The sequence below is a fragment of the Hemitrygon akajei genome, chromosome 1 (genome assembly GCF_048418815.1).
Source record: "Hemitrygon akajei chromosome 1, sHemAka1.3, whole genome shotgun sequence".
In the NCBI taxonomy this organism is placed as follows: domain Eukaryota; kingdom Metazoa; phylum Chordata; class Chondrichthyes; order Myliobatiformes; family Dasyatidae; genus Hemitrygon; species Hemitrygon akajei.
The window spans coordinates 32,039,611-32,065,764 of record NC_133124.1 but is presented as its reverse complement, the minus strand read 5'-3'; the positions used below and the strand labels follow the sequence as shown (position 1 = coordinate 32,065,764).

The following is a 26,154-nucleotide window of genomic DNA, read 5'->3' as shown; positions in this document are numbered from 1 at the left end:
GGATTTCCTTGCTCTTGTACTCAATTCCCTTTGTAATAAAGGTCAACATTCCATTAGCCTTCTTAACTGCCTGCTGCACTTGCTCAATCACCTTCAGTGACTGATGAACAAGGACTCCTAGATCTCTTTGTATTTCTCCCTTACCTAACTTTACACCGTTCAGATAATAATCTGCCTTTCTGTTCTTACTCCCAAAGTGGATAACCTCACACTTATTCACATTAAACGTTATCTGCCAAATAACTGCCCACTCACCCAGCCTATCCAAGTCACCCTGAATTCTCCTAACATCCTCATCACATGTCACACTGCCACCCAGCTTAGTATCATCAGCAAACTTGCTGATGTTATTCTCAATGCCTTCATCTAAATCGTTGACGTAAATCGTAAACAGCTGTGGTCCCAATACCGAGCCCTGTGGCACCCCACTAGTCACCATCTGCCATTCCGAGAAACACCCATTCACCGCTACCCTTTGCTTTCTATCTGCCAACCAGTTTTCTATCCATGTCAATGTCTTCCCCCCCAATGTCATGATCTTTGAATTTACCCACCAATCTCCTATGTGGGACCTTATCAAATGCCTTCTGAAAATCGAGGTACACTACGTCCACTGGATCTCCCTTGTCTAACTTCTTGGTTACATCCTCGAAAAACTCCAATAGATTAGTCAAGCATGATTTACCCTTGGTAAATCCATGCTGGCTCGGCCCAATCCTATCACTGCTATCTAGATATGCCACAATTTCATCTTTAATAATGGACTCTAGCATCTTCCCCACTACTGATGTTAGGCTGACAGGTCGATAGTTCTCTGTTTTCTCCCTCCCTCCTTTCTTAAAAAGTGGGATAACATTAGCCATTCTCCAATCCTCAGGAACTGATCCTGAATTTAAGGAACATTGGAAAATGATTACCAATGCATCCGCAATTTCCAGGGCCACCTCCTTTAGTACCCTAGGATGCAGACCATCTGGACCTGGGGATTTGTCAGCCTTCAGTCCCATCAGTCTACTCATCACCGTTTCCTTCCTAATGTCAATCTGTTTCATTTCCTCTGTTACCCTATGTCCTTGGCCCATCCAAACATCTGGGAGATTGCTTGTGTCTTCCTTAGTGAAGACAGATCTAAAGTACTTATTAAATTCTTCTGCTATTTCTCTGTTTCCCATAACAATTTCACCCAATTCATTCTTCAGGGGCCCAACATTGTTCTTAACTATCTTCTTTCTCTTCACATACCTAAAAAAGCTTTTGCTATCCTCCTTTATATTCCTGGCTAACTTGCATTCGTACCTCTTTTTTTTTTGCCATCAAATGCAATCAAATAATTTGTAGCTCATTATTGCTAATCCTTTACAAATTCTGATAAAAAAAATATATAGTTTATATATGACGGAGTTCCTTCAAGTACACACTGCAGTCATTCATAAAGGCACCGTGGTTTCAAGGATAATTAGATATGGCCAATAAATGCAGTTTTTGTCAGCTCGGCCAACAACCATGAAAGAATTTTAAAATTGTATGACTATTTCTTTTGAATGCATTCCTTATGATTATTTCATCATGCATTTTATTGTTTTATGCTTGAGGACATTTTTGCTGGGGTGAATTGGGTGCCACTGGGCAATGTTTTAGTAGGATCTCAAATGGTGTGGGTGTCCAAGAAATTGTAATTTAATTCTTTATGCAGGAATTTAACCCTGAAGATGAGGATTTTAAATATGAAGTGTTGGGGAATTGGAAGCAATTATAGGTCAATAATTTCAACACCAAAATACTTTAACTCAATGAATAAGTTTTGAAGAACTGTTGTTGTAACTTGCTCTCAAATACAGCAGGCTAATTGTGTACTTCAACTGGAAGCAAAGCAAGAAATTGTGGCAACCCACTTTCTGCGCAGGCGAACCGGCTCACAAATAGCCAGCGCGCAGGGGGAGACTTTGGTAATGCACCTCTGATGTCATTTCTGCCCGGAGAGGGCAGGTGCTAGGGATTAAATGCCAGTGCCGCAAGGTTTGAATAAACTAGACTTGAAACGACTTACCGACTGCGTGTCGTTATTTCAGCGTTGTGTGTAACACATCACTACATTGGTGACTCCGACGGTCCAAATGGGATTTGGACCAAAGATGACCGACTCTTCATCTGTTCACGCAGTTTCGCTAAAACTGCCGACTTTCTGGTCGCTGCGACCACGCGTGTGGTTTAGCCAAGCAGCAGCCCAGTTCCAGATTCGGCAGATATCTTCTGATTCCACACGTTACTACCACGTGGTGAGCGCCCTTGACCAGGAGACGACCGCCCAGGTTGCAGATTTCATACAGTCACCCCCGGAAGAAGGCAAATATGAAGCATTCAAAGCGCTGCTCATTGGGACCTTTGGCCTCTCACGGCGTGAGCAGGGTGCCCGCCTGCTTCACCTGGACGGTTTGGGAGACAGACTGCCGTCAGCATTGATGAACGAGATGCTGTCCCTGGCTGACGGACACAAGCCCTGCCTCATGTTTGAGCAAGCGTTCCTAGAGCAACTGCCCGAGGACATACATCTGCTGCTGGCCGACGCAGATTTCAGTAACCCCCCGGAAGGTGGTGGCCCAGGCAGACGTGCTGTGGAAAGCCAAGAGGGAGAGCGTGGCATTCGTCGGTCAGATTACCAGGCCACGCGCCCAACAGTGGACCAGACCAGGCCTGGCAGGGGGGCGCACACAACACAGAGGCAGGAGTGAGGAGGACAGTGAACAGTGGTGTTTCTACCAACAGCGGTGGGGCACAAAAGCCCGCCGTTGTCGCCCGCCCTGCAGGGGCCAGGGCCAGCTGCCGCTAATGACCATGGAGGCTGGCCACCAGGACAGCCTCTTGTACGTCTGGGACAAACAGTTGGGATGCCGCTTCTTAGTCGACACCGGAGCGGAGATCAGCGTCTTGCCCCCAACGGTGTACGACACCTGCAACAGGAAGCCAGGACCCACCCTGAAGGCCGCAAACGGCAGCACGATACGGACCTACGGCACCCGCACAGTGCAGCTGCAGTTCGGCATCAGCCGGTTCACGTGGGACTTCACACTGGCCGCGGTGGCCCAACCACTCCTGGGGACGGACTTCTTGCGAGCTCACAGCCTGCTGGTCGACTTGCAAGGGAAAAGACTGGTCCATGCCGAGACTTTCCAGACGTTCTCCCTGGGTGAAGCCAAGTTGCCGGCCCCACACCTGGACTCCATCACGCTGTCAGACAACGAATTCACCAGAATCCTAGCGGACTGTCCATCAATTCTGGCACCGCAGTTCACGGCAGCCATGCCCAGACACGGGGTAAAGCACCACATTCCGACCCAGGAACCACCCCTCCACGCCCGCGCACAAAGGCTCCCCCCAGAAAAGCTCCGCCTGGTGAAGGAGGAGTTCAAGAGGATGGAGGAATTGGGGATCGTACGGAGGTCCGACAGCCCATGGGCCTCCCCCCCGCACATAGTGCCCAAAGCAGCCGGGGGTTGGAGATCATGCGGCGACTACCGCAGACTGAACGAGGCTACAACTCCAGACCACTACCCCATGCCACACATACAGGATTTTGCAGCAAACCTGCACAGGGCAAGAATCTTTTCCAAAGTAGACCTCGTCCGGGGATACCATCAAATCCCGGTGCACCCTGAAGACAAACAGCACTCATCACCCTGTTTGGCCTGTTCGAGTTCCTCCGAATGCCGTACGGCCTGAAGAATGGCGCACAGACATTCCAGCGGCTAATGGATGCGGTGGGACACGACCTGGACTTTGCGTTCATCTATTTGGACGACATCCTTATAGCCAGTAATTGTCGTCAGGAGCATCTGTCCCACCTCTGCTAGCTCTACTCTCGCCTGAGTGATTTCAGCCTCACTATCAACCCGGCCAAATGCCAGTTCGGTCTCAATACCATCGACTTCCTGGGCCACAGGATTACCAAAGACGGGGCAACACCTCTGCCCGCCAAGGTAGATGCGATCCGCCACTTTGCCTGGCCCAACACGGTCAAAGGGCTGCAGGAGTTCGTTGGTATGGTGAACTTCTACCACCGTTTCCTCCCCTCAGCAGCCCGTATCATGCGCCCTTTGTACACCCTGATGTCGGGTAAAGGCAAGGACATTACTTGGGACGAGGAGGCCGCGGCCGCTTTCGTTAAAGCCAATGAAGCCTTGGCAGATACCGCGATGCTGGTGCATCCCAGAACGGATGTTTCGACCGCACTCACGGTGGATGCATCCGACACAGCAGTCGGTGGGGTGCTGGAGCAGCTCATCAAGGGGCACTGGCAACCCCTGGCATTCTTCAGCAAGCACCTACGGCCACCCGAACTCAAGTACAGTGCTTTCGACCGGGAGCTGTTGGCACTGTATCTGGCAATCCGGCATTTCAGGTACTTCTTAGAAGTTCACCGCGTTCACGGACCACAAACCGTTGACCTTCGCGTTCATGAAGGTGTCCGATCTCTGGTCGGCTCGCCAGCAGCAACATCTGTCCTACATCTCCGAGTACACGACGGACATCCAGCATGTCTCGGGAAAGGACAACGTCATGGCGGACGCACTCTCCAGACCAGCTGTCCAGGCCCCGTCCCTGGGGGTGGACTATGCAGCACTGGTGGAGGCGCAGCAGGCAGACGACGAGATGCCCAGCTACAGGACCGCAGTCCCGGATTGCAGCTGCAAGACTTTCTCGTAGGCCCAGGTGAGAGGACCCTCCTGTGCGACGTGGCTACCGGCCAACCTCGCCCCATCGTCCCGGCAGCCTGGAGGCGGCGAGTTTTCAACTCCATACACGGTTTGGTGCACCCATCTATCAGGACAACCGTCTGGCTGGTCTCCAGCAAGTTCGCGTGGCACGGACTTTGCAAGCAGGTCAGTGAATGGGCCAGAACGTGCGCGCAGTGCCGAACAGCCAAGGTGCAGCAGCACACTGGCAGCAGTTGGAACCCACCCACCGGAGGTTCAACCACATTCATGTGGATATCGTGGGCCTCCTACCAGTGTCCTGAGGAGCGTGGTACCTCCTAACTATGGTAGACCGGTTCACGAGGTGGCCAGAGGCGGTCCCGCTCACCGACACATCTGCCAATTCCTGCGCCCGAGCACTGATTGCAACCTGGGTAGCACGTTTCAGGGTACCGGCCCACATTACCTCCGACAGAGGTGCCCAGTTCTCCTCCAGCCTGTGGTTGGCTGTGGCCAGCCTGTTGGGAACACAACTACACCACACTACTGCCTACCACCCACAGTCGAACGGACTGGTGGAGCGTTTCCACCGTCACTTGAAGTCGGCTCTCATGGCCCACCTGAGAGGACCTAACTGGGTGGATGAGCTTCCCTGGGTCCTGCTTGGAATTCGTACAGCGCCCAAAGAGGATCTGCACGCCTCATCAGCCGAGTTGGTGTATGGCACACCCCTGGCTGTCCCAGGAGAGTTTATACCAGCCCCAAGGGGGCAAGAGGAAGAACCCGCAGCAGTCCTGGACAGGCTACGCGAAAGGCTCAGCAACCTGGCCCCCGTACCAACTTCACAGCACGGACGGACCCCGACCCATGTACCCAAAGACCTGCAGAACTGTAAGTTTGTGTTTGTACAAAGGGGCGGACACTGGGCACTGCTACAGCGGCCGTATGAGGGGCCGTTCAAGGTGATCAACAACAACGGGTCCACGTACGTTCTGGACATTGGGGGGAGAGAGGAGGTTTTCACGGTGGACTGACTCAAACCAGCCCATGTGGACGGCGCAGCCGGTCGAGGTTCAGGCACAGCGGTGCAGAGGCAGACCTCCCAAACAGAGGCTGATTCAGACTGTGGACATTGGGGGGTGTATCGCTGGTTCTGGGGGGGGGGGGGGGGTTATGTGGCGACCCACTTTCTGCGCAGGCGAACCGGCTCACAAATAGCCAGCGCGCGGGGGGAGACTTTGGTAATGCACCTCTGACGTCATTTCCGCCCAGAGTGGGCGGGCGCTAGGGATTAAATGCCAGCGCCGCGAAGTTTGAAAAAATTAGTCTCGAAACGTCTTACCGACTGTGTGTCGTTATTTCAGTGCTGTGTGTAGCACATCGCTACAAAATTATTAAAAAAAACAAAACTACTGTGAATGCTGGAAATCTGAAATATAATAACACAATAAATATTCAGCAGATCAGACTGCATCTGTATGGAGAGTAGCCAAGTTAACAAGTGAGACTATGACCTATTCAGCAAAGCATGTTAATTCTGATAAAAAGCTATTGTCCTGAAATGTCTATTCTTTCTTTTTTTCACTAATACTGCCTCACCAGCTGAAGCATTCAGGCATTTTCTTTTTTAATTAAACCAAAATTTTCCCTAATTCTCTCTAAGTAACATGCTCAGAGAGTCACGATCGAAGAAAAGTTACTTAAGTTTATTGTCCCTATAATGGCAACTCCTGGGAATCTAGCATTCTGTCAGCACAGCCCTGGAGTCTGGTACATCTAGATCCTTTGGTCCTGGAGAGAGACTTGAATCCACAGTATCTAACTTAAGTAAAAACCTTACCACTAATTTAAATGTAATTTGATTTCTATGATCCACATATTTGTTGAATTTAATTTTAATTCCTTCAATGTAAATTTTCCTAGCCAGGTTTGAGAGCGAAATGAAGATTTGAGAACACTCAGTTAATCCCATGTCTGTATTTCAGGGCCTACCTGGATCATTCCTTTTTTATTTAGAGATACAGCAGACCCTGCCGACAATTACATCTATGTGACCAATTAATCTACTGCCCCGTAAATTTTTGGAATGTGGGAGGAAACCGGGACACCTGGAGGAAACATGCAGTCACGGGGAGAATGTACAAATTCCCTACAGACAGCAGCAGGAATTGAACCCAGGTTGCTGGCATTGTAATACATTATACTAACCGTCGTGTCACCCCTACATTTCCTTCCCACCCCTGTGACAGTGTTGTCACCAATAACAAAAATAACTAGGCCCAGAACGCATGTGACTCTTACAGCTCAAACAAGTTTTTATTTTACTTGTGTACAAGGAGAATGGGATGGTCCCTGTCACCCACACCATTCTGAAGTCTAAACAGTAAACTGCTATTTTTCTGCAGAATTGACTTATCAGTTACAGTTATTGACCATCTGGTAAATTGCGTGTGTTTGAATTTCTTACCCACAAGATCCATTACTACTCATAATAAAATTCAAAAGTTATAAGTCAAATGAAACTTCAAGATAGTTTGAAGTTAGTAGAGCAATTGTCCCTTAGTTGTTGGGTGCGTTTCACATCCATTATTCCTATCTCGTCTGTCTCTGGCACCCCCGATTGTGTAAAGCGATGCTATTTTTCCAGAAGATCTTTCAAGAAAGTCTCACTACAGAGGCCTCACTCCACTGACTTGAGTAAACAGAACAGAAGCCAGCTCCACTCCCCCCCACCCCGCCTATCACGTCTGTAGGAACCAGAGGTGTCTCTGGCAGTCTCACTTGACCACATCTGCCCCAGGCTAGTCTTGCCTGGATGTTATCTTTAACCCTTGCCTTACCACAACTTCCTCAACAGCTCAACCGATAATCTGACAGTTTTTTGCTAAATTGGAGTATTAACATTGTAACAGCATACTCTTTAAATTAGGTTGGATTGAATAACACTATATCTAGCACTTATCTATTTAGAATTAAATGAATTACACTGTTTGTCAGTGCCTTGGTATTAAACTGCCTGGCATGTAAGGAATTTTATAAATAAAGTGTTTTTCTGTGCAGTAGACAGAATGTAGCAGGAGTTTTAACATGGTTTTGTGAAGTTGCTTTATAATCTAAAAATAAGCAGCTTTCAAAGATCCCAGTAGCAGTATTTTTGAAACTGAAACTTCTGATAATTTTTGTTGCTTGAAATCAGCCACCTATCAATTTTCAAAATGACTATTGCAGACTGCTCTATAATATGCAGACCTGTGCACTAGTTTATTTTTCCTCTCTGCCTGTCCTCTGAGTGAATTATTGCATCAGTGACTTTTTGCCACTGGCAATCTAGCTGAATTTTAGAATCCAATACTGTATAAGACATGGGAGCAGAATTAGGCCATTCAGCCCATCAAGTCTGTTCTGCCATTCCGTCATGGCTGATCCCAGATCCCACTCATACACCTGCCTTCTTGCCATATCCTTTGATGCCCCGACCGATCAGGAAACAATCAGCTTCTGCCTTAAATATATGCATGGACTTGGCCTCCAACACAGTCTGTGGCAGAGCATTCCACAGATTCACTGCTCTCTGGCTGAAAAAAAATTACTGCTTACCTCTGTTCTAAAAGGTTGCTCCTCAGTTTTGAGGCTGTGCCCTCTAGATCTGGATACCCCCACCACAGGAAACATCCTCTCCACATCCACCCTGTCTGGTCCTTTCAACATTTGGTTTCAATGAGATCCCCCCACATTCTTCTAAGTTCCAGTGAGGACAGGCCCAAAGCTGTCAAACCTCATATGTTAATGCCCTCATTCCTGGAATCATCCTCGTGAACCTCCCTGAGGAACACCACTAGTCACCTCCCACTCGCTGCCTCCTGCCTGTGAGCTATTTCTCTGTCCATGCCAGTATCTTTCCGGTAATGCCATAGCATTTTGTCTTGTTAAGCAGCCTCATGTGTGGAACCTTATCAAATGCCTTCTAAAAATATAAGTAGGTGACATCCACTGCCTCTCCTTTGTTCACCCTACTTGTTACTTCGTCAAAGAACTCTTAACAGATTTGTCAGGCAAGAATTCCACCTCTTACCAACAGAGCCACGTCACAGCCTGTGCCTTCCTGCAAGTTCTTTTAATACAAGGTACATCTTTTGATGTTAAGCTCCCAACTATGGCCTTCCTTCAGATGTGACTCAGTGATGCCCACAATGTCATACCAACCAATCTCTAATTGTGCCACAAGTTCATCCACCTCATTCCAAATGCTACATGCATTTATATACAACACCTTCAGTCTTGCATTCTTCGCCCTTTTGAATTTTGCCTCTGTGGTACAATTTAACCCTTAGTTCTCTCTGCATTTGTACCCAATCATTGGCTTGTCCTTCCTTACGTTCATGTTACATCCATCGTCTGCTTGTAAACCTGCTGGCCCATCCTCAGTTCTATCATCCTGGTTTCCATCCCCCTGCCATATTATTTCAAACTACTCCTAACAGGTCTAGTAAACCTGCCCGCAAGAATATTGGTCCACCTCGGATTCAAGTGCAACCCAGCCCTTTTGTACAGGTCCTGCCTGCCCCAGAAGAGGTTGCAATTATCCAGTAATCTGAATCCCTGCCCCCTGCTCCAATTCTTCAGCCACGCATTTATCTGCCACCTCTTCTATTCTTATCCTCACTGTCGCGTAGCACAGGCAGCAATTCCCATATTACTACCCATGAGATCCTGCTTCTCAACTTCCTTCCTAACTCCCCTGTGTTCTTTTTTCAGAACCTCCTCCCTTTTCTACCTGTGTCGTTGGTACCAATATGTTCCGCGACTTCTGGTTGCTCACCCTCCCTTTTCAGGATATTGTGGATGCATCCAGAAACATCTCAGACCCTGGCATCTGGGAGGCAAGCTACCATCCATGTTTCCTTTTCGTGTCCACAAAATTGCCTAATTGTTCCTCTGGCTATAGAGTCCCCTATTACTGCTGCCATCCTCTTCAGTTCCCGACCCTTCTGAGCCACAGGGCCAGACTCTGTGCCAGAGGCACGGCCGCTATTGCTTCCCCCAGGAAGGTCGTTTCCCCCCTGCCAACAGTACACAAAATGGAATACCTATTGCTGAGCGGGACAGCCACAGGGGTGCTCTCCACAATCTGATGTTCTCCAGTCCCTCTCCTGACAGTCACCCATTTCTCTGTCTCCTTTAGCCTTGGGGTGACTACCTCCCTATAGCTCCTGTCAATCACTGCTTCACTTTCCCTAACAAGTTGTAGGTCATCGAGCTGCAGCTCCCAATTCCCTAACACAGACTCTAAGGAGCTGTATATCGATGGACCTGGTGCAGATGTGGCTGTCAGTGAGGCTGGAAGTCTCCTGCAATACCATTTCTGACACTCAGAATAGAACATTAGCTCCGTTGGCATTCCCCCTATTCTCTCAAGAGTTAAATAAGGATTGAACTCACCTACTTACCCTGCCTCTGCTTGTTCTCGCCAAAGCCTTGTTGAGCCAAAGCCTTACTACTCTGCTGCAAACTACGCTGACAATTACTGCTCTGCTAGGCGGTACCTCTCTTTTATAGAGTCTGGGTTTTTAAAGCTCATTGCCGGACCTGGGCAGGAACACTTCTGTTGCATCTGTTTGATTTTAGTTCTATAAAAGCTGGCATGCTGTTTGTGTGGCAGTTAACATCTATTCCAAGTTTGATATTGAGTTGAGATACAAGCAATTAATTCTCTGTGACAGCTAGACCTATCATTTTATTGATTAGAAATGTAAGTTATTAGATTTAGTTTTCCACTATCAAAATTATTTCAAGCAGATAATTTAAGAGACTTGCATTTATAAAGAATAATTCACAGCCTCAGTCATTCAAAGAATACTTTTGTGGAGTGTTCATAGTTCTAAGAGTAAACACAAGAGATTCTGCGGATGTTGGAAATCCAGAGGAAGACACAGAAAATACTAGAGGAAATTAGCAGGTCAGGCAGCATCTATGGAAAGAATAAACAGTCGACGTTTCAGGCCAAAGCCCTTCATCAGTCGTTTTGGCTAGGAATCTCAACACTCTATTCCTTTCCATACATGCTGCCCAACCTGCTGAGTTCCTCAAGTGTTTTGTGTGTGTTACCCATAGTTCTAATATGCCACTTTTAATTCACTTTTTTGAGATGATGTACAGGATTCCAGTGAAACCATTACGCTAAAAGGGAGCATTAGAAATGGGGCCCTGGTCAGTTTAAAGGGAGTGTGGGAAACAGCATCCTAACAAGCTGAAAAGGAGTACAGGAAACAGGACCTTGATTAGTTGAAAGGGAGTGCAGGAACAAGGGTCTTGGTGAGACAAAGGAGAGTATGGGAACAGGGCTCCAGTGAGTAGAAAGGGATTTTTCAAACGTTACCTGTTCAGCCAGATGCCATGCATTTCAGTAATGGATTATTGGAGTTTTATTGAGTGTTATAAAGGATGATTCTAAAAGCTATCCATTCTTGTTGAAATTATACTTTAGAACTGCTGTATGAAGTAGCCAGGAAGCAAATCATTTCAACATCTGGACTCATTCTGGACACATTCTTTGCAGCCTGTGTTGACTTAACATGACAGCATAAGTTCAATTGACCTTAACTTTCCAATCCTGGAGACAGGTAGCAAGGACTTTAAAGATGAATAAACCTCAGCCAGTATATTGAGGCCCTGTCCTGGAGGCCTCCAGAGACTTTTGAACAGTTTTGAATGTCTCCAATGTAGATATTTGAAATGTAGGCAGACTTGTATAAAAAAAAGAAATAAAATAAAAATAGTTAAAATAGTAATTAAAGCATTAAGTGTGTACATGTCCCACATGCTTTTCCACAAGAACCCTATAAAATCCAAGGAGTTAGATGTGTAGTGCACCTGATGTTAGTTGTGAGTTCTCTGGCAGAGCTGGCATCTGACTCACTTATAGACTTCCACGTGTTAATAAACTTGCATAGTGAACGTCTAATGGCTGACAGCTGGCATTTCCCAATGGAACTGCTGGTCACTGGGAAATACATTTTTGCTCATTTTCATGTAGGATATTTCAGTGATTCCCATTTCGGTTGAAGGAGATTAAAATTGGCCAAAGGTCCAAAGGCACATTTAGTATCAAGTGGAAGCAACAACCATATTTTATGAACAATTAAACAACTGATGTTTGTTTCTAAATTAATTAATGGAGAATAATCACCTAGGGTAGAAGAGAATAGCTTGGATGAATGGACCTGTGCCAAGAGAGTGAAAGGCAGGTCTCTTTATGGTTGAAATGATGAAATTGGTGAAACTTCAGTGTAGTATATAATAGGGTTATGAAAAACAACTTTATTTCAATTTTAACAGTTCAGCAATTGAGCTCTTTCTGAGCAGGATGTGAGCAGTGTCTCCACTGCTTTGTGATACTGCAAAATAATGAGGCAATTCAGCAACACCTTTTTAATTTGTAAGTTGTGTTCCTTTTCTCCGTGTTTTATGTAAGGTGTGTAGATTTACTCCATGTTAAATATTTGATTGTGGATTTTATAGAGAAGTAATTGGAAGTTAAAAGATGTTATCCTAGAAGACATCTAAAATCTAAAATTCTAGAAAGTCTAAAATCTTATAGAATATTTAAATTTGACTTTTTTCAATACTATACCTGTAAACTTATTTAATGCTGAACTTTGAATAAATAGCATTGAAAATATGTGTAGAAGGACTTGATTATTCACCTTTAGAGTGCAATTATTTCATTTTCACATCTTAACCATCAGGTGTTTTAACATATTTCAGTCCTGTAGAATAATAACAGAATTATTTTTCCTTTTACTTTTTGTGAGAAATGTTCTCACTTCCCTTTTTCTAAAGATTTGCATTGCCTTGTTTCGTAATGTGCAGACTGCTTCAGTGATCTTGGGAAATGATACAGCTGATTCTTTGGTCCTGGATCTGATTTCCACATTTTAGCCCACACCGTCATATCGCGATTAATATTGTGGTCAGTAGCTGCTCAGCTTATCACATATGGAAATAGAACTTTGCCCTTGGCTTCTAGTATAGAGCTTCTGAAAAATTATTTTTTTTAAGATAAAGGTAAGATAAGATTAAGATCATGTAAATAGACTAAATTCATAAAAATTTGAAACATGATTAATAATCAGAACACCAAAAAGTTGAAATGACAAAAATGCTGTTCACATGGTCCTGAGAATAGTTAATACCCAGTTTTAGATTCATTAATGTACTAGCTAAACAAACTTGATCCAATGATAAAAGAGCAAAATCTAAAAATTGTCAGCACACGCATACAAAAACTGCCATGGAACAGGAAATGCTGGACTAATGCCGAGACTGATACAGTAGAAAGAAAGTGCAAATTGGTGTAGAAATATGCAGACTAAATATACAACCCTTTGAAAAATAATATCTGATAGGTAAAATCATAAATAAATGTCTGATTTTCTTTTATTCGGGGCATTGAATGTAAGAGTAATAGTGCCGTTAACAGGCAATGGTTTAGATATGGTGCAAATGGACTTTTAAACAATCCAAGTTAACATGCAAGAGATTAATCAAAATAATAAAATGTAAAGGAAATAGCAGATGACATTAAATTAGTTTTGGCTCAATGGGCCAAAATCCCTAATTCCATTCCTATGTCTTATGGTCTTGTATGGGAATAAGCATAGAGTTAAATGAGAATTATTTTCTATTTTATCCCATTGTTCATCAACCTCCACCTTAAATAGACACATTGATTTGGTCTTCACAGCCGCCTGTGGCAATGAATTCCACAGATTCAGCACCTACTGGCTAAAGAAATTCCTCCTTCTCTCCGTTCTAAATGGACATCCCTCTGATCTGGTACTGTGCCATCGGGTCCAAGACTCCCCCACAACAGAAACATTCTCCCCACATCCACTCTATGGGCCATATCAATTAGGTTTCAATTGATATGGCCCATTGTTCTTCTAAATTCCAGCGAGTACAGGGCCAGAGCCATCAAAGGGCGCTTATACGATAAACCTTTCATTTCCAGAATCATTCTCGTGAACCTTCTCTGAGCCCTCTCCAATATCAGCACCTCCTTTCTAAGAAAAAGGGCCCAAAACTGCTCACTATACTCCAAGTGAGGCCTCACCTGTACCTAATAAAGCCTCTACATTACATACTTTTTATATTTCAGTCCTCTCGAAATGAATGCTAACATTGTATTTGCCTTCATCACCACTGACTCAACCTGCAAGTTAAGCTTTAGCGAACCCTGGATGAGGACTCCCAAGTACCTTTGCACCTCAGATTTTTTAATTTTATCCCTATTTAAAACAAAGTAATCTATACGTTTATTCCTTCTACTAAAGTGCATGACCATTCACTTACAAACACCTTATTCCATTTACCACTTGTTTACTCATACACATAATCTACCTTAAGCCCTTCTGCAGCCTCACTGCTTCCTCAACACTACCTGCTCCTCCACCTATCCTCATATCATCTGCAAACTTGGCCACAAAGCCATCGATTTCATCATCCAAATCATTGACATATAATGTAAAAAGAAGTGGTCCCAGCACTGACCCCTGTAGAACACCATTAGTCACTGGCTCAGAAAAGTCTCCCTTTCTTCCTACTCTGTGCCTCCTGTCGATCATCCAATGATCCAATGCTCTATCCATGCTAGTATCTTTCTTGTAATACCACAGGCTCTTATCTTGTTAAACAGCCTCATGTGCAGCACCTTGTCAAAAGCTTCCTGAAAATCCAAGTACATAGCATCCACTGGTTCTCCTTTGTCTATCCTGCTTATTATTTCCTCAAATAATTCCAACAGTTTTGTCAGACAAAATTTTCCCTTAAGGAAACTATGCCGCCTTTGGCCTACTTTATCATGTGCCTCCTAGTACCCTGAAACCTCATCTTTAACAATTGACTCCAACGTAGTCAATAACCAAAATAATAGTCTTAGGTGCGTGGAATGGGCTGCCAGTGACGGTGGTGGAGGCGGATACAATAGGGTCTTTTAAGAGACTCTTAGATAGGTACATTGAGCTTAGAAAAATAGAGGGCTATGCAGTAGGGAAATTCTAAGCTTTTAGAGTAGGTTACGTGGTCAGCACAACATTGTGGGCCGAAGGGCCTGTAATGCGCTGTAGATTTTCTGTGTTCTATGTTGTATGTTCTAAGGAACCCAGCATGTCATACAAGACGATTCATTTAGTAAAATGAGCGCAAAGATAGAGTTCAGAAATGAGTCACATTATAGTTTAATTAAGAAACCAGGTATTATCCATTGAAAAAGGGAGCTGAGTGATTTAAAAGAATGAAGAGATGTTTGGATTTTGGTTAGTGCTAACAACAAAACCATGAAAGGATAAAACCTTGAATTTTACAGAATACTAGGTTTAATTTGAAACAAGGTAACCATTGTGAATCTATATAAAACTGAAGTTCCAGTATTCTACTATTCTGGTCTTTTCACCGTAGGTCAGATGTTAGAGCAATAGAGTTTGCAGTGCATATTCTTTAAGATTCTGACCAGCGTCAGAAAGACAAGTTCCAAATTCCAGATTGAGGATCCAGGAATTCCCCACGTACGGAACTGTGGAGAAACCTTAGTAGGACTGCAGCAGTTGAAGGCAGTAGTATCACTTTTCAAGACCAATTAAGATTATGCATTAAATCCTGCATTTGCAAGTGGTGCTCACATCCCATATATACTAAAACTACAAAGAGAGATTATGACTGCTTTTTACCTGAAGTAAAAATCATGGAGTGTTGACAGGACCGATAATTATCAGATATAAATTTAGAAGGGTAAACGGTGTGAAACTGACAGCGTTACCGAAGGTGGTGATTGGAGTATAGAGTGTCTCAACATTTAAAAATGGATTAGTAATTTGTTAAAGGAAAAGAATTTGAAGAATATTGGAATGGCCTAGAGAAGTTTTAACATCTACTTTATTTGCCATCTATACATTGAAACGTACAGTGAAATGGTTGTTTTGTGATAGACGTCAACACAGTCTGAGGATTGTGCTGAGGGCAGCCTGCAAGTGTCACCACGCTTCTGGCGCCAACATAGCATGGCCACAATTTATTACCCCCATCCGTGTGTCTTTGGAATGTGGGAGGAAACTGGAGCCGTTGGAAGAAACTCGTGCAGTGACGAAGAGAACATGCAATTTTTGTAGAATCAGCCCCAGGAATCAAACCCCAAATGGTGATCACTGGCTCTATAAAGCAATTGCGCTAACTGCTAGGCTACGCTTGTTCATGGATGTGATAAAGGAAAACGCTGGGTAGAATCACTATTTAATTTCTTTGCAAAGTTATAAATTAATGCTTTTTATTAGGCTGCTGTGTATTTTGGGCTCTCACAAAGCGAAACCCAACAGCATGAATGACAGTGATGCTTCACTACCAGATGAACTCAACAGTTTCTATGCACGCTTTGAAAGGGAAAACACAACTACAGCTGTGAAGATCCCTGCTGCACCTGATGCCCTGTGATCTCTGTCTCAGAGGCCGATGTTAGGCTGTCTTTAAAGAGGGTGAACCCTCACAAGGCGGAAGGTCCTGATGGAGTACCTGGTAAGGCTCTGAAAACCTGTGCCAGCCAACTAGCAGGAGTACTCAGGGACATTTTCAACCTCTCACTGGTACGGGCGGAAGTTCCCACTTGCTTCAAAAAGGCAACAATTATAATAGCACCTAAGAAGAATAATGTGAGCTGCCTTAATGACTATTGCCTGGTTGGACTCACATCAACAGTGATGAAATGCTTGGAGAGGTTGGTCATGACTAGACTGAACTCCTGCCTCAGAAAGGACCTGGACCCATTGCAATTTGCCTATCGCCACAATAGGTCAATGGCAGATACAATCTCAATGGCTCTCCACACGGCTTTAGACCACCTGGACAACACAAACACCTATGTCAGGATGCTGTCATCAACTATAGCTCAGCATTAAATACCATCATTCCCACAATCCTGATTGAGAAGTGGCAGAACCTGGGCCTGTACCTCCCTCTGCAATTGGATCCTCGAATTCATAACCGGAAGACCACAATCTATGCAGATTGGTGATAACATATCCTCCTTGCTGACGATCAACACTGGCGCACCTCAGGGGTGTGTGCTTAGCCCACTACTCTACTCTCTATATACACATGACTGTGTGGCTAGGCATAGCTCAAATACCATCTATAAAGTTGCTGATGATACAACCATTGTTGGTAGAATCTCAGGTGGTGACGAGAGGGTGTACAGGAGTGAGATATGCCAACTGGTGGAGTGGTGCCACAGCAACAACCTGGCACTCAACGTCAGCAAGATGAAGAGCTGCTTGTGGACTTCAGGAAGGGTAAGACGAAGGAACACATACCAATCCTCATAGAGGGATCAGAAGTGGAGAGAGTGAGCAGCTTCAAGTTCCTGGGTGTCAAGATCTCTGAGGATCTAACCTCGTCCCAACATATCGATGTAGTTATAAAGAAGGCAAGACAGCAGCTATACTTTATTAGGAGTTTGAAGAGATTTGGCATGTCAACAAATACACTCAAAAACTTCTATAGTTGTACTGTGGAGAGCATTCTGACAGGCTGCATCACTATCTGGTATGGAGGGGCTACTGAACAGGACCGAAAGAAGCTGCAGAAGGTTGTAAATCTAGTCAGCTCCATCTTGGGTACTAGCCCACAAAGTACCCAGGACATCTTTAGGGAGCGGTGTCTCAGAAAGGCAGCGTCCATTATTAAGGACCTCCAGCACCCAGGGCATGCCCTTTTCTCACTGTTACCATCAGGTAGGAGATATAGAAGCCTGAAGGCACACACTCAGTGATTCAGGAACAGCTTTTTCCCCTCTGCCATCTGATTCCTAAATGGATATTGAATCTTTGGACACTACGTCACTTTTTTAAAATATATATAATTTCTATTTTTGCACGTTTTTAATCAATTCAATATACATAATTGATTTGCTTGTTTATTGATTATCATTTTTTGTATTCTTCTTCTTATTATTATTATTTTTTTCTCTCTCTGCTAGATTATGTATTGCATTGAACTGCTGCTGCTAAGTTAACAAATTACACGTCACATGCTGGTGATAATAAACCTGATTCTGATTCTAAAGTATCAAAGCCACAGAAAGCATTCAGTTAAGTTCAAGCAGCTGTCCTTCTGCTAAGATACAACTATGTATAGCTGGAGATTTGAACCAGAATGGTGCTTTATTGTTACTTAGAAAATTGGTCACATCTTTGATGTTGCCTAGCCAATGATATATTGGAAATATGAAAGACTTGAACCAGTTCAATTGTAACAAAGGATAATTTCACTGGACTTTTCAAAGAGAGCTACGTTTTATTTCCAGTCATGTTTTAATCTCGGACTGTAACGTTTGAACTATAAGGATATTTTTGTGATTTTGTTTTTGATCTGTTCAAAGTCAGAAAATAATATTTTGCAAGTAAGCATGTGACATGAAGTTAAGAGTACTAATATTTCAGTATTCAGCAATGCAAATGCAGTGTAAAGCTTAGATGTCAGCATGATGCTGAAAGAACAGGTGGCTTTTACTTAAAATGGATAAATGAACCCATTAACCATCTTGCAATATTTACATTTTGCCTCTGTGTACAGTTATATTGCAGTTGGTGAGTAGATACGGTGTAAAATTAACTTGAGCTGACACATTAACAACATTGAATGTGATGTGAAAACAGCTGAATCAGTTTGGTTTTTGCAGTTAGGCTTTAGGTGTAAATATCTATAATTTAATTGAACTGATTATTTTGTCATTGCCACATATTTGATCTTGCTGTGTAGATTATTTTTAAATGTTATTGATTTACTGTTTATTCATTTAAGTTATTCAACATATATGCCTCATTTTCCACAATTAATGCTCCTCCTTTTTTTCCATCTGAATTTAAATTCAGTCACCAGATTAAAAACAATCTCATTCCTGTCCATTTTATTGCAGGTTGCAAAAACAATCGTGAATGGAATTGTTAGTTTTCGCCGAATAGCATCTTTTTTTAACACTGAGGAATTGAAACAAATGACAGGATCTGACGTTGGCAATAAAGATGCAGGACACCACATAAATCCGCAAGATACAGCTGGCAAAAATGGCTACTTGCCTGTTGAAGTAAGTAGTAATTAATAATAATATTCTTGTGTTTTAAATAAAACATATCATCTTGATTAAAAGAGCAACATAATTTTCTAGATATTTTTACAGTATTTCAAATCAAAAAGGCACATTTCAAAAATGTTTAAGGCTACTAGGATTAAGTTTTGTTAGGAATTTAAAATCGGTATTTGCAATAAGTTAAAGTCTGTCCCGAGCCTTATAGGCTCATCAGGCAGGTGCTTATGCTGGTGTCCGTGGCATGAAGCAACCGAGAGTACGAGACTCCCCCCCCCCCCCCAGATAGGACGCCAGTCTATCACGAGGTTAACCCCCAGCATTTTCAGCTCGGTGGACTGATGCAATGTGTGGTAAGTGCCTTGCTCAAGGACACAACATGCTGCATCAGCTGGGGCTCGAACTCACGATCTTCAGATTTGCAATGAAACATGCTAATTCTTCATTGCGTTTGTACTTCTCTATGGACCTATGCAGTTTTGAAATGGAACTTAAAATTAGAAATCCATTTTACCAAAGCACCCTCTACTGGGGCCTGGGACCCCTCAAGAGCAATTTAACTTGTTGCTTATTTTGAGGCATCCTGCATTCACTTTAGTATTCAGTATACCTGGCTTGGATTACACCCAGCCTGGTACCTCATTCTGTTACACTCAGTAAAAGTTTCCTGTTGCCATAAGATTAAGCCTGAATCGAAGTCAATGGGAATATCATTTGAAATTTGAGCTTTCAGAACTTCTCCCATTTTAATACCTTCCTCGAGGCATTTTCAACTAGCTCAGTGAAAATAGTGGTTCCAAGTTCAAAGTAAATTATTATCAAAGTACATATATGTCGCCATTTACAACCCTGAAATTCATTTTCTTGTGGGCATACTCAATAAATCAATAGAAAAATAACCATAACATTATCAATGAAAGACTGCACAAACTTGAGTGTTTAACCAGTGTGCCAAAGACAACAAATTGTGCAAATGCAAAAATAAATACATTACATAAATAATTAAACAATAATTATCAAGAAGGTAAAGTGACGAGTCTTTGAAAGGGAGTCCGCTGGTTGTGGGAACATTTCAATGATGGGGCAAGTGAAATGTTCTCCTTTGGTTGAGGGGTGGTAACTGTGTGGTGTGAGTGCTGAGGCTCCTCTACCAACTCCCTGTTGGCTGCACGAGAAGAGAGCATGTCCTAGCTGGCGGTCATCCCTGATGAAATGGATGCTGCTTTCCTGTGCTCAATGGTGAGGAGGGCTTTATCCCTGGTGGACTGAGCTGCCTTTTGTGGGACTTCCTGTTCAAGGGCATTAGTGTTTCCATACGATGTTGAAATCAGTCAGTACAGTATACTCTTCACCACACATCTATAGAAGTTTTAGATGTAATGCCAAATTTCCCAAACTCCTGAGGAAGTAGAGCCGCTGCTGTGCTTTTTTCATAATTGCACTTGTATTCTGGGCCCAGGACAGGTCCTCTGAAATGATAACACCGAGGAATTTAAAGGTGTTGACCCTGTCCACCTCTGATCCTTCGATGAGGGCTGGCTCATGGACCTCTGGTTTCCTTCTCCTGAAAACACTCAGCAGCTCCTTGGTTTTGTTGACATTGAGCAAGAGGTTGTTGTTGTGGCACCAGACAGCCAGATTTTCGATTTCCTTCCTATACGCTGATTCATCACCACCTTCGATTCAGCCTGCAACAATGGTGTCATTAGCAAACTTGAATATGGTATTGGAGCTGTGCTTAGCCACACAGTCACAAATGTAAAGTGAGTAGAGCAGAGAGCTAAACGCACAGCCTTGTAGAACACCTGTGCTGATGTAGATTTTTAAAGAAATGTTGTTGCTAATCCAAACTGACTAGTGTCTGCTTCTGAAGAAATTGAGCATCCAATTGCACAAGGAGGTATTGAGGCCAAGACCTAGAAGCTTATTGATTATCTTTGAGGGGATGGTGGTATTGAAGGCTGAGCTGTAGTTGATCAAGAGCATCCTGATGTACAAAGGTATATATCTTTGCTGTCCAGACGTTGAATGAAGAACCAGTGAGGTGGCATCTGCTGTTGACCTGTTGCTCCATTGAAACACAGAAAACCTACAGCACAATACAGGCACTTTGGCCCACAAAGCTGTGCCAAACGTGTCCTTACCTTCGAGATTACCTATGCTTACCCATAGCCCTCTATTTTTCCAACCTCCATGTCTCCTAAAAGACCCTATCATTTCCACCTCCACCACCGCCAGCCCATTCCACGTACTCACCACTCTCTGTGTAAAAAAAAAACTTTCCCCGGCATCTCCTCTGTACCTACTTCCAAGCATCTTAAAACTGTGCCCTCTCGTGCTAGCCATTTCAATCCTGGGAAAAAGCCTCTGACTATCCACATGATCAATGCCTCTCATCATCTTATACGCCTCTATCAGGTCACCTTTCATCCTCCGTCGCTCCAAGGAAAAAAGGCTGAGTTCACTCAACCCATTCTCATAAGGGATGCTCCCCAATCCAGGCAACATAATTGTAAATCTCCTCTGCACCCTTTCTATAGTTTCCACGGTCAGCAAATTGGAGTGGATCTAAGTCACTTCTCATGCAGGAGTTGATATGTTTTATCACCAACCACTCAAAGCAGGAAGGGTAAATAAAATTAATGTGATAGGAGAGCAAGTTTGTGGGAAGCAGATGGTACAGTAATGCTACAAAAGGTAAATACTTCAGGTAGAGTATAAGAAATTTTAAATTAAGATTGAAAATACTGGAAATATATGGCAGATTGGGCACCATCCATGGAGACGGAAACTGAATTAAGATTTCAGGTCAATAACATTTTCTTAGCTTTATTAACTTGTTTAAAACAAAAAAAAGATTAGGTAATTGTACTTTAGAGTCTACAAGTCAAGTCACTTTTATTGTCATTTTGACCATAACTGCTGGTACAGTACATAGTAAAAATGAGACAACGTTTTTCAGGACCATGGTGTTACATGACACAGTACAAAAACTAGACTGAACTACGTTAAAAAAAACAACAACACAGAGAAAGCTACACTAGACTACAGACCTACACAGGACTGCGTAAAGTGCACAGAAACAGTGCAGGCATTACAATAAATAATAAACAGGACAGTAGATTTTAAAAGACACTAAAGAATTAAATATTATGTAACAGATAAGAATCATTAGAATATAATGACTTACAATATAAAATCAGGTCTTTTAGCCTATAATGACTGCTGAATGGAGTCATCTGGTTTCTTCCTCTTTCCCAGCACTGGTCTATTAAGTTATAACACAACTCGTGTTCAACTCAGTTTGATTGTAATGAGGATGAGGATATCTGCCCTCTGGTGGAACTTTTCATTCTGCCAATGAACTACTTGAATGAGGCATGGAAAATCACCTTTCCAGATTTGCAGAGGACAATGTAGATGGGAAGGTAATATTGCAGTGATACTAATAAATTAAGTAAATGGGCAAAACTATGTCTCAAACAAGAGAAAATCTGAGCAACACACACAAAATGCTGGAGGAACTCAGCAGGCCAGGCAGCATCTTTGAAAAAAGTGCTCTCAACGTTTTGGGCCGAAACCCTTGGGCAGACATGTCTAATGGAGATGCAAAAAACTACTGATGCTGGGATCCGGAGCAACAAACAATCTGCTGGAGGAAGATTTTTGATCGACTGTTAATGAACAAAATCAGCATAGATGCCTAGTGTAGATAATGGACTACCTTAATACAATGCTTTTGACAATTGCATCCTCCAAATCTTCATTTTCATTGTAACATTCAAGATGATTGCCAATATCTTCAAATTATTCATAGTTCCTAACTTGTTGAAATAGTGAAGTTGTTTCATTTTCACTCCCTGGCATCTCCAAGCCTGAACGATTGAAACCACAGTGAGAAAAACAGTTCTAAATTGTCTTGCTGCTTATTTTTCACCAACTGGTCATTGTCCATTGTGTCCTACAGTGACAGAAAGCCTGTGTTGCAGAGTTTTTAAAGTGGAAAAGCCATTGCACTTGGGCACTCCCACTCTCTCGGCTTTGGAAGTCCAGGTCCAGTGGTACACACAAGCATCGCAACTAGAGTCTTCCTTGGTTGCAGTGGATGACCATGACTGCTTATGTGCCTCATAATTGCCTTTGCTCTCCATGGAGCATTGCAGAGCCGCCTTCCTGGCCATTAGATCTCACTGTGGATCTGATACGCCCAGTCTGCCGGAGCTGACTTCACGTGCTAGGATAGGCATGACCCTATCTCACCGGGCTCTCCTGTCCAAGCGGTGTACTGGGGTGTGGGCGTCGTTGCACACAAACAGCTACTTGGAGCTATAGGTGAGAGTTGAGTGTCCGGTGGGGATCAGAGGTGAGTGAGCTGCCTTGGAATGAACAAGACAAACCCCTTCACAAAGATGCTACCCCTCCCTGGATATCTCATACACCCCTAATCCCCATTCTCATCAACTATCTGTGACAAAAGTTACTGCTTTTTGAACGCAAGCACACACAGCTGACACTATTTTTAAAAATTGTTCGCTCTAAGCACGGTGTAGTGTGTAGCAGCCACACAAATGTACAAATCTGACACTGGTTAGAAACTGTTCAATTAAGCAAAAGATTCCCATATAAATGAAGGGAATCCAAGCTATTTTCTCAATTTGTTATTGTTCTTTTAAGAGTTGTCACAAATGACTGTCCTGATTAATCAATAGCCCAATTTACTGGAACCCACTGAATTGTAAAGGACTAACAGAATTCTGTGAAAATAAAAGTTATTGTTAGTAGCTTGTACCAGGATAGCATAAGCAGTTCAGCAGATCAAGTGACTGTTGAGAGAGAAAAATTAACTTGGCTTCAACAGTTTATTGGGGAAGAGGCTGTCTCAATCCTACTCTTTGTGTAAAGATATGCTTCCTGATTCTATTGGTGGGAGAAAACTAGTAACAAACACCATTAATGTTTAAAGGGCCATTTCAAGCAAGAAGTTTAAATAAAACTTTTTGTTCGATTCCCTTTATAATATTGATAAGCGCTAGCACAATTAATGGTTTTAAATAACAGATTGATAGCTTTTTGCCATATAAAGAAGTTTAGACCAATGGATAGAATCTGGATACAGATCAATCACAGTCTCATTGAATGGTAGAGCATGTTCAAGGGGAAATCTTTTAATTCTGTCTTCTTCATGCTGAGTCATCAATTTCAGTTTAGTTGCTTGATCAAATGGTCAAAACCTTTGAATAATAGGTTGTCATGCCATTGCTTCATGATCTTGTAAGACTTAAATAAAATATTAAAATACAGTAAAACAGACTCTATGAAAGACTTATTTGGTCTTTAATGGTTACCATAGGTAATTACTCTAAATCTATGTTTCATAAAGTAACTTTGTCACTCATTCCATTTAATTTTGGAAGAATGATTGACCTGAATTTTACCAAAAAAATGTGTAATTTCTTCTTATTAAAATCATACTTGACTTTAACCTTGCAGCTCCTGCCAACAGAAAAAGATGTTTCTGATCGTTTCAACAGCAATGATTCTTCGGACTACCAAAACAAACCCCATCCAGAAGCTATAATGAATTACTCCAATGAAGCAAAGCTGGAAGAATGTGATCCAAATGATACGGAACTCCTTCCCAAATGCAGGTGAAATTTCAGACTCATTCATTGATTCTAAATTTGTTGTAGTTAGTTATTTATTGTTTACAACTAACAACTGTTAGTAATATTGCTGTAAAGTAACTTAAAAATAGTCATTGAGTTATACAGGATAGAAACAGGTCCTTTAGCTTGCTTCTCCTATGTTGACCTTCATAGCTACCTATACTGATCCACATCCCTGGATTAATTTCAATCTCTCTATGCCCTTTTCTTTTAAGTACTTGTGCGGGTGTTTCTTACATTTCATTACTTCCTGCCTTCACCACCAATCCTGACAGCTCATTTCAAATACCAAGTAGTCCTTGTGTTTTAAAAAAAAATCACCCCTCTAGCCTCCTCCCTCTCACACTAAACCAATGCTCCATACCATGAAAAACGGACACTGGCTGTCTGCATCTCTCATAATTTTATATGCCCCTATCGTGTTTCCTTTCGGCCTCCTTTGCCCCTGGGGAAACAGACCCAGCCGATACAATCTCTCTTGAGAACTCAAACCCTCTATGTCAGACAGTGTCCTTGTGAATCTTTTCTATACCTTGATAAGGAATGGACATAACAGTAGTGATGGAGTGGTATTCCTGGGGATTGTCCAGTGAGACCATAGGGTTAGATCTTAGAAACTGGGGCTGAATAATGGACGCGCCCCCCCCCCCCCATTTGAGGAGCTTGCATTTAGATAATTTGCTCATTCTTCATAATCGTAAGAATAAAAGTGATGCATTAGCGGGAGACTTTAATTTCTTTGGTATTAACTAAACTACCCAAAGTGTTAAGGCCTAGACAGGTGAAACTTGTGAAACGTGGGCAGGAAGTTTTACTGAGTCGATATACAGGGTCCTACTCAGGACACTCGACCTTCACTTGAGGAACAAGGCAGGGCCGGTAACTGAAATGACAGTGACTCTAGTAGCCATAGTTTTATTAGTTTTAAGATAGTGATGGAAAAGAATAGGACAGGTACATGGTTTGGGGTTCTAAACTGGAGCAGAGCTAATTTTGAGGGAATAAGACAGAATCTATAAGGAGTCGATTCTAAGAGCCTGTTTGAAGCAAAGAGAATGAGTAGCAAGTGAGAGACTTAAGTGTATTAGCAAAAGTCGCAGAACAGTGTGAAGGGTAAACCTGACAAGTTTAGGGAAGCTGGCTGATGAGAGATATTAAGCCTCAGGTCAAGAAGAGGGAAAAAGAATACATTGGATTTTGGAGGCTATGAATGACTATCCTTGGGATATGGGGGTACAAGTGCATAGTTTGTTGAAAGTTGCATCACAGGTTCAAAGTTCGAAGTAAATTTATTTTCAAACTACATATACATATGTCACCAAATACAACCCTGAACTCCTCTTTCTTGGGGGCATTCACATTGGATCCAAAGAAACACCATAGAATCAATGAAAAACCGCACGCAACAAGACAGGCAAACAAACAAGCCACGTGCAAATACAAAAAGAAAATAATAAATAAATAAGTATTAGGAACAAGATGAAGAGTCCTTGAAAGTGAGTCCATAGGTTGTGGGAACAGTTCAGTGTTAGGGTGAGTGAAGTTATTCCCTCTGGTTCAAGAGTGTGATGGTTGAGGCATAATACTGTAACTATTCCTGAACATAGTGGTGTGGGTCCTGAGGCTCCTGTACCTCCTGTCTGATGGCAGCAGTGAGAAGTGAGCATGG

The 26,154-nt window shown here is 43.0% G+C and overlaps 1 protein-coding gene across 2 annotated transcripts in view; it reads left to right on the top strand.

Annotated features, from left to right (window-relative positions):
* Positions 1-26,154, top strand: part of LOC140725264 (ATP-binding cassette sub-family C member 9-like) — a 166,290-nt gene that overhangs the window by 97,488 nt on the left and 42,648 nt on the right. For both annotated transcript variants that reach the window (XM_073040510.1, XM_073040521.1), the window contains 2 exons: positions 18,652-18,819; positions 24,310-24,467. In XM_073040510.1, the coding sequence (XP_072896611.1) occupies positions 18,652-18,819; positions 24,310-24,467 (326 nt within the window). The remainder of the gene's footprint in view (positions 1-18,651; positions 18,820-24,309; positions 24,468-26,154) is intronic.